The 9332-nt window shown below is 46.9% G+C and overlaps 2 protein-coding genes across 2 annotated transcripts; both read left to right on the top strand.

The window, feature by feature from the left end:
* Positions 1-541: 541 nt before the first annotated feature.
* LOC308660544 (E3 ubiquitin-protein ligase RNF167-like) lies at positions 542-1675 on the top strand (the record flags this gene model as incomplete). The annotated part of the gene is made up of 1 exon (XM_081314947.1): positions 542-1675. The coding sequence occupies one exon, from the start codon at positions 542-544 to the stop codon at positions 1673-1675; it is 1134 nt and encodes a 377-aa protein (XP_081171073.1).
* Positions 1676-7935: 6260 nt separating this feature from the next.
* Positions 7936-9003, top strand: LOC308660543 (E3 ubiquitin-protein ligase RNF167-like; the record flags this gene model as incomplete). The annotated part of the gene is made up of 1 exon (XM_081314946.1): positions 7936-9003. The coding sequence occupies one exon, from the start codon at positions 7936-7938 to the stop codon at positions 9001-9003; it is 1068 nt and encodes a 355-aa protein (XP_081171072.1).
* Positions 9004-9332: the final 329 nt, after the last annotated feature.

The raw sequence follows: 9332 nt of genomic DNA, 5'->3' as shown, positions 1-9332 counted from the left end.
ACAGCCACGTGCCAGAAGACTGGCCACATCGCGTCCGTCTGCAGAAGTCGCCAGAGGGACCGGCCTGCATGGGGTTTTGCTCCAGCCACAGAAGCGTTTGCCGTACCAGGGCCCGCCGCCCAATTGAGCCCAAGTATAGACTTCAGGTGGAGCTGCAAGTTGACCAAGGAGGGAAGCAACCTGGATTTAAGGAGAAACTTCCTGACAGTGAGGATAATCAACCAGCGGAACAGCTTGCCACGAGAAATTGTGGGTGCTCCATCACTGGAGATCTTTATGAAGAGACTGGACAATCACCTGTCTGAGATGGTGTAGGTTCTCCTGCTTGATCAGGGGGATGGACTAGAAGACCTCCAAGGTCCCTTCCAGCTCTGTTCTATTCTATTCTATTTTACTTTTACCTGTCATGTTTAAGTACACACTTAGCTTTCTTCTTTCCTTATCTCTCAGAAATGGTAGCCCAAGCAATGAGCACGTGATGTCATAAGGGAGTGGGCTGTTTCAAACTACTAACCCTGGGGGGAGGGGGGGCCACATACTCATGTGGTTGAGTGAACAAGTTGAGTTTCATAATTTCAAGAGACAAAATTCCAAGGAAGGAGACCTCTGCATTCTGCTCTTGGAGACCATCGTTCGGTTGACGTGGCCTCAACGGCTCCCTGACCCAGCTCTCCAAAATGCCAAGGGGGTGAGGCTTAGATACTCCACCGGTCTCTCCACCTTCCATCCATTGTGTCTGGAGGAGGCGCTCTCCACCATGTGGGACCTCTTCCATGTGGGACCTCTTCCTCTGCTGGTGACCGTTTCCTTGTTTCTTGAGACAGCCTGGGCCAAGCCATTTGTCCACCTGGTGTACAAGCAGAATGACACCTGCATGGATTTTAATGCCGCTCCGGCCTGTTTCGGCCCACCCATGCCTGTCACCGGTCTGAAGGGTTACCTGGTTGAAACGGTGCCTGCCAATGCTTGCCACCCCATCAGTGCCGCCCCGGTTTCCAACCGGACTCCTTCTGGCTTCGTCGCCCTCATCCGCCGATACGACTGTTCCTTCAAGCTCAAAGTTTTCCACGCCCAAGAAGCTGGCTACCGCGCAGCTATCATCTACAACTTATGCTCTGATTTTTTGGTGAACATGGCGGTCAGCGTGGAAGAGAGAAGACTGCCGATCACCATCCCGTCGCTGTTTATCGGGCGGACAGCTTCTAAGCTGTTGAGAAGGCAGGTTCATTCAGCGAAGGACACCCAAATTATGGTGGTGGTGCCCCAGAGTTACTACAATTCCTGCTCGGATGAAGCCTATGTGGCTCTTTGGGAATTAGCTGTCTATGTCCTGCCAATCTGGCCCGGTTACTGTACTCAACAACTATTCCTCAAAGTCCTCCAGGAATTCGGGCTGCTGATCAGCCTCAGCATGGGCGCCAGCTTCTTGCTGCTGGTCAGCTGGGTGAAATGGGGCCAGCCCAACCAAGGTATCCGAGTGAAGACCTTCAAACGGGGCGACAGGTACGACACCTGTGTGATCTGCATGGCGGAGTACGAAGCAGGGGACCGGCTGAAGATTCTTCCCTGTGCCCATGTCTTTCACATCACCTGTATCAACACCTGGTTACTCATCCAGCCCACGGCCGGGAAGACGTGTCCAATCTGCAAACAGAAGGTCAACAGTGCGATCTAGGGCAGTGGATGGAGACGTGGTTGAGAGGAAATGGAGACGGCACCTCCAGATACAATGGGAGGGGTGGGGACAGAGAAACAAAACCACTCCCCCCCCAAACGTGGACATCGTGCCTGTTGTCTTTTAGGAATTTGGGGGTTTTGGTGGTCAGAAAAGAGCAGGGGGGAGGTGTGGTCAGGAGATCCATTGGGCTGTATTTTGGCTTTTTGGAAATCACCATCATTGTCACCACCACTGACACCACCCCACCATCATCACCATCATTTTATCATTACACAGAGGGTTGCCCAGAAAAAATGGAATGGAACAGAATGGAACAGAAGAGAACAGAACACAGAACAGAACACAGAACACAGAACACAGAACAGAACAGAACAGAACAGAACAGAACAGAACAGAACAGAACAGAACAGAATAGAATAGAATAGAATAGAATAGAATATGGAATGGGATGGGATGGGATGGGATGGGAATAGGAATAAGAATAAGAATAAGAATAAGAATAAGAATAAGAATAAGAATAAGAATAAGAATAAGAATAAGAATAAGAATAAGAATAAGAATAAGAATAAGAATAAGAATAAGAATAAGAATAAGAATAAGAATAAGAATAAGAATAAGAATAAGAATAGGAATAGGAATAGGAATAGAACAGAATAGGAATAGAATAGGATGGGATGGGATGGGATGGAATAGGAACAGAACGGAACGGAACAGAACAGAACAGAACAGAACAGAACAGAACAGAACAGAACAGAACAGAATAGAATAGAATAGAATAGAATAGAATAGAATAGAATAGAATAGAATAGAATCAGAGTTGGAAGGGACCTTGGAGGTCATCTAGACCAACCCCCTGCTCAAGCAGCAGACCCTATACCATTTCAAACAAATGGCTGTCCAGTCTCCCCTTAAAGACCTAGAGTAGAGTAGAACAGAATAGAACAGAGCCTGAACTAATTGTGGAAAGATAGCAATTGGAGGCCAATCACCCCGCCCAAATGTGAATTTACAGGATTAATTTACATCATTGGCTTGGTTTTATGCCACTTGAGTAATCACACCACAATGCCAAATTGTGCTAAATTCTGCTAAATGGTGTGAAGGATGTCCCTTTTTCCCCCCGCACTGCTCGGCAAATCCGCGACTTAGTTTAGGGGTGAAGCTCAACGGTTGTCGGTTGCATCCGAAGCCCTTGGAGGGGGGGGCTTCGGTATGCAAATCCATTTCCCCCCCTGTGGTTACTTAATTTGCATTGGCAGCGCTTTCCGTAGCTCTGATGCCATCCTGGGTGAATGTGAATTTAGAGTTCAGGTAAAGTTGTTCCTGGACTGAAAAGCATTGGAATGCAGCTTGAAGACTACAGGCAGTCCTCGACTTACAGCCGTTCATTTAGTTCGAAGTTACAACCACACTGAAAAAAGTGACTGGTGTCCCTTTTTCACACTTACAACCGCTGCAGCATCCCCCCCCCCCCCGGATGCCATACACTTCTGCGAGGTCATTTAAGGGTGTTTTTTTTTCCCTCTCTTAATTTTAGTAAGAATCTATTAAGAATGATTCGTGTAAAGAACGAAAGTCAACACAAACTACAAAAAAAAATACACACAGAAAAACACAAGAAAGGGAGGGGTGTTTGAAAGGAAAAAACAATGGGGGGAAGGGGAAAAGAAAAAGAAAAAAAAGTAACTTCTTTCATCCCAGCAGATTAAAAACAATTTTAACAGTTTATCACCATGTCTCAATAAAATATAATCTCTCTTCTGGCCATAGCATAGCTCATCTCTTAGATACAGAAAACAAAATCAAAATAGTGTGTCAATCCATCTTTGTCAGCAAATGTCCAGTAAGGGCAACCAGATAATAATAATAATAATAATAATAATAATAATAATAATAATAATAATAATAATAATAATAATAATAATAATAATAATAATAATAATAAAGTTGGAGGGGACCTTGGAGGTCATCTAGTCCAACCCCTGCTCAGGCAGGAAACCCTATACTAGTGATGGCGAATCTTTTAAGAGACCGAGTGCCCAAACTGCAACCCAAGACCCACTTATGTATCGTCGGGTGCCGGGTGGGCGTGGCCCATTGGGTGGGCATGGCTGCGGTAACGGCAGACTGGGTGGGACTAAACAGTTCAATCAATAAATTCCAACTTTGCGAGGTTTTTTTTCCCCGCGAGAAGTTGAAATTGATTGATTGATAGATTGAACCTTTTTTTTTTTTGCACACGGCGGCAGAGGCCTAAAGCGAAAAGGTTTTATAAAATCCAGCTGAAGGCCTAGGACTGGGGCGACGGCGGACGTGCCCACAGAGAGGGTTCTGCGTGCCACCTGTGGCACGCGTGCCATAGGTTCGCCACCATGGGCCTATACCATTTCAGGCAAAATGGCTGTCCAGTCTCCTCTTAAAAACTTCCATTGTTGGAGCATTCACAGCTTCTGGAGGCAGGTTGTTCCACTGGTTAATTGTTCTCACTATCAGGAAGTTTCCCCTTAATTCCAGGTTGCTTCTCTCCTTGGTGAGTTTCCATCCATTGCTTCTTCTTGTCCTGCCTTCAGGCGCTTTGGAGAATAGCTGGACTCCTTCTTCTTTGTGGCAACCCATGAGATAGGGCTGGAAGGGACCACAAAGGTCTTCTAGTCCATCCCTCCCCCCTCCTCCCCTCCCCCATGCTCAAGGCAAGAGATCTTGTATCAAATGAAGACCCTAATGAAGAGAAGGACCAGGGGAGACATGAAAGCCATGTTCGAACATCTCAGGGGCTGCCCCAAAGAAGAGGGAGTCAAGCTATTCTCCAAAGCGCCCGAAGGCAGGACAAGAAGCAACGGATGGAAACTAATCAAGGAGAGAAGCAACCTAGAACTAAGGAGAAACTTCCTGACAGTCAGAACAATTAACCAGTGGAACAGCTTGCCACCAGAAGCTGTAGATGCTCCAACACTGGAAGTTTTTAAGAAGAGACTGGACAGCCACTTGCCTGAAATAGTACAGAGTTTCCTGCCTGAGCAGGGGGTTGGACTAGATGACCTCCAAGGTCCCTTCCAACTCTCCTATTCTGTTATTTTCTTCTTTTAACCCTGATCAAAAACACATGATGTTTTATCTAGTAGATATGAATGCATTTAGCATTCAGTGATATTGCCCCCCCCACCCGGCCCCCACCCCGTAACCCAAGTTATATATTTTTTTTAAATCTGGGATCCGTGCCAGACTGTTAAACTATGAACTCAAACATTCACTATAGGGCAAGGCTGTGGAAAGAAAGGTCGTAAAATGGCTTCTAATTTTAATTGGGGACAGGATGAAGAAAAAGGTTGGGGAATGGAAAGAAAAATGACGGTCCATATTTCCTTCTCCGCCTTCTCTTTCTCCTCCCATCTTTTTTTGCAACTGCAGAGGCCGGCAACAATTTAAGCTCTGCATGAGAAGGGTTCATCTTGCGGTGTTTGCCCTCGTTCCAAGATAATTGTGCAACCTTGTTGATTTGGTGCAAGGGAAGCCGTCCCGTGACTGTGATGGAAGAAAGGGGGCGTTTCCTGAGCCCAAACTCATAAATTACATTTCTGTCCTTTGAGGCAAGTAATGCAGATGTCCGAAGCATCGCAAATTGCTCTGGACACAGATATTCTGAGGCATTTTTCTGTAAATTGAAACTCATTTCATACGCCAGGCCAAAGTTGCTCTGGAAGTTCTTTAAGGAGGAAAGAATGAGAATGAAATTCCTCTAAGTGGACTGTGAAATTCTTGGGCTCATTTTTTATTGGGGGGGAGGGCGGGGGCGGGGGATAATATAATAATAATAATAATAATAATAATAATAATAATAATAATAATAATAATAATAATAATAATAATAATAATAATAATAATAAGAAGAAGAAGAAGAAGAAGAAGAATAAGAAGAAGAAGAAGAAGAAGAAGAAGAAGAAGAAGAAGAAGAAGAAGAAGAAGAAGAAGAAGAAGAAGAAGAAGAAGAAGAAGAAGAAGAAGAAGAAAGTTGGAAGGGACCTTGGAGGTCATCTAGTCCAATCCGCTGCTCAGGCAGGAAACCCTATACCATTTCAGGCAAATGGCTGTCCAGTCTCCTCTTAAAAACTTCCAGTGTTGGAGCATTCACCACTTCTGGAGGCAGGTTGTTCCACTGGTTAGTTGTTCTCACTGTCAGGAAGTTTCTCCTTAGTTCTAGGTTGCTTCTCTCCTTGACGAGTTTCCATCCGTTGCTTCTTGTCCTGCCTTCAGGTGCTTTGGAGAATAGCTTGACTCCCTCTTCTTTGGTGCAGCCCCTGAGATACTGGAAGACTGCTATCATGTCCCCCTTCGTCCTTCTCTTCGTTAAACTACACATACCCAATTCCAGCAACCGTTCCCTATATGTTTTAGCCTCCAGTCCCCCAATCATCTTTGTTGCTCTTCTCTGTACCCGTTCTAGAGTCTCAACATCTTTTTTACATCGTGGTGACCAAAACTGGATGCAGTATTCCAGGTGTGCCAGGGCTAAGGAGCGTGGAGGCAAACAACTCACTGCACACACTCAACTCTGTGTAATCTGTCTGGCTTGCGACTCTCCAATAATCCTGTGCAAGAACTACAAAGCAATGTCTCCTGTGGAATGTTTTCAAGAACAGTACTCCTGCCACCGCTAACCAAGAAAGATTCAGGGCACAAATGGAGGAGGAGCGGGGGGGGGATGGGTGGGAGAAGGAGGGGAGGGGAGGAGAAGGAGAAGAAAAAGGATGGGAGAGAGAGGAGAAGGAGAAGGATTGGAGGGAGAGGAGGAGAAAGAGAAGAAAAAGGATGGGAGAGAGAGGAGGAGGAGGAGGAGGAGGAGGAGGAGGAGGAGGAGAAGGATTGGAGTGGAGGAGAAGAAAAAGGATGGGAGAGAGAGGAGAAGGAGGAGGAGGAGGAGAAGGGTTGGAGGGGAGGAGAAGGGGAAGAATGGGAGAGAGGAGGAGAAGGAGAAGGATTGGAGGGAGAGGAGAAGGAGAAGGAGAAGGAGAAGGAGAAGGAGAAGGATGGGAGGGAGAGGAGGAGGAGAAGGAGAAGGAGAAGGAGAAGGAGAAGGATGGGAGGGAGAGGAGGAGGAGAAGGATGCAAGAGAGAAGAAGAGGAAAGGGAAGGAGGAGGAGGAGGAGGAGGAGGAGGAGGAGGAGGAGGAAAAAGGATGGGAGGGAGACGAGAAGGGGAAGAATGGGAGGGAGGGAAGGAGAAGGAGAAGGTGGAGAAGGATGATGATTAATGGATTTTTTTCCTGGAGAAGGTTACCAATAATGGAAGAATATTTCTCCAATTTATTTATTTATTTATTTATTTATTTATTTATTTATTTATTTATTTATTTATTTATTTATTTATTTATTTATTTATTTATTTATTTATTTATTTATTTATTTAAATAATTAATTAATTCGATTTATATACCGCCCTTTTCCCGAAGGACTCAGGGAGGTTTAAAGGGCAATTTTTTAAAAAAAATACAATATACAGATTAAAATAGAATTAAATTAATAGCCCCAACACTTTAAAATTGAATTTAAAACCTTAAAAACCCCTCAGTCCAGGCCGGCCAGCTCAAATAGCCAGGTTTTTAGGTCCTGGCGAAACGAACGAAGGTCGGGGGCGATCCGGAGTTCCACCGGCAGCTGATTCCATAGGGCAGGCGCGCCCACCGAGAATGCTCTCCCCCAGTGCTTTTTTTGTAAAAGAAACAGGTGCCGGAACTCACACACGTCATACAACCCTCCTTGCCTACCCTACAAGGTTCCATCCAAAAAAGGTGCCGGAACTCCGTTCTGAGCGTTCTATGAGAAAAAAAGCCCTGCTCTTCCCCCCAAATGCCAACCACCTCCAGTTCCCACGGCAGAGGAACACGCTTAGCAAACTAGTTCCCAGAAGCCAGTGGAGGGAAGGGAAGGCAAGGAGAAATGTGGGGAAGACAGCACGATGAGGTCACAAAGGACCAACTGAAGGAAACATCTTGAAGGTCACCTGGAGGGAGCGCAGAGCAACTCTTTGGCAGCAACCAGCAGGCCGCGCCTGCTGAGAGGGGCAGGGGGGGAGATCGAGAAGACCCAGATCTATATGTCAACTTCACCTATAGCTCTTGAATCTATGGAAGCTCAGCCATCTAGAAGCTACCGCTCTTCTCCTGGAACATAAGAGCAATTCTCCCCTCGGTTGCGTATCTACCCTGTTGGCCTTCAAGGAGGCCTCAGTCCCTGCTAAGAACTCCAGGACTTTCAACCAGCATGAGATTTCCACCTTCACGGTCTTGGCCTCTGCTTACTCTGCTCTTGATTCTCCAACTCATCACCAACAAGGCCTCCAGCCATGCCACTTGCAACCATAGCGCCACCTCGCTCGATGTTGGCGTTCTACCAGCTTTCTTTCAGCCCCTGCTCCCTCCCAAAGGACTCCTGGGCCTTTGGGTGGAGGTGAAGAAGCCCTTGAACCCCTGTCATGGTGTCCCAGGGCCACCAGCATCCTCCTCCTCCGTCTTTGTGGTCCTCTTCCATCAGCGCAACTGCTCCTACTCCAAGAAGATCCTTCACGCCCAACAAGTTGGCTGCCACGTTGCCGTTGTGCACAACGTGAGTTCCCAAATGCTGGAGAACACGCTGAGCGAGCCGGGCGCCAAGTGGCACCTTCACATCCCTGCCGTGTTCTCCGCAGAGGAGACAGCAAAGATCCTCAAAACATCTGCGCCGCTCTGGAAATCCACTGTCGCCCTCCCGATGCGTGAACGTTTTCACTTCGCCTGGAAAGTTGCTTCTAGGCATTCCCGTCTTGAGGTCAGAAATCCCTGCCAGTGTCTCCTCCAACCAGCTGGCTTTTGTTGCCACATTGCCATGTTCTACACCTGTTGGATTGCCTGCCTTACCGTGTCGGCCACTTTTATTGCCATGATGCTGACGGAGCACTATCTCTCCCGGAGCAAGAGAAAGAAAGATAGGAGGAGCTGCCTTGTCCAAGAAGCCAAGAAGGAATCTGTCCGGGTTTCGTTGACTGGCTCCAAATACCAGGAATGTGCCATTTGCTTGGATCGCTACCTGCAGTACGATGGCGTGAAGGTGCTCTCATGTTCCCACGCCTTTCACAGCAGGTGCATTGACCTCTGGCACATCACCCAAGCCAGACATAAAACTTGCCCTCTCTGCATGCAGAAAGTGATGGTGGTCACCCATTTGATGGCGATGAGGTTGTGGCAACAAGAGAAATCGGCGGGACGTTGCGAGCTGACCGAGAACACGCCGTATCCAACCTGCAACCACCTTCCCTGTTGGCAGAAGCACGTCGCTCCCCTTTCCGAAAATTAACCCAAGGGAAACAAAGGCCAGGAACCCAACGGGAAGACCCAAAGAAGACCTCAACAGCGATGGAAGGAGAAAGCTGGTTTCCTGGAGAATGTGCAAATGCTTCTAGAGATCCATTTAATCCGGAAATACCTTCCAGCTTGGACATCAGACAGAATTGTCCCCCCTGTGATCATCCTGGCAATTGAAAAACCACCGCCCAGGAGGGTATAAAAGAATAAGTACACCATGGGGTTGCTGATCGACATCTTTACAACATCACTGCCCAAATTGTGGTAGCTATCTCTCTCTCTCAAAAAAAAGAGATATAACCTTAATAATTCTGGTGATAA

Source organism: Vipera berus (genome assembly GCF_964194415.1).
Source record: "Vipera berus genome assembly, chromosome: 1".
NCBI lineage: Eukaryota > Metazoa > Chordata > Lepidosauria > Squamata > Viperidae > Vipera > Vipera berus.
This window is presented reverse-complemented; position numbering and strand designations above follow the sequence as displayed.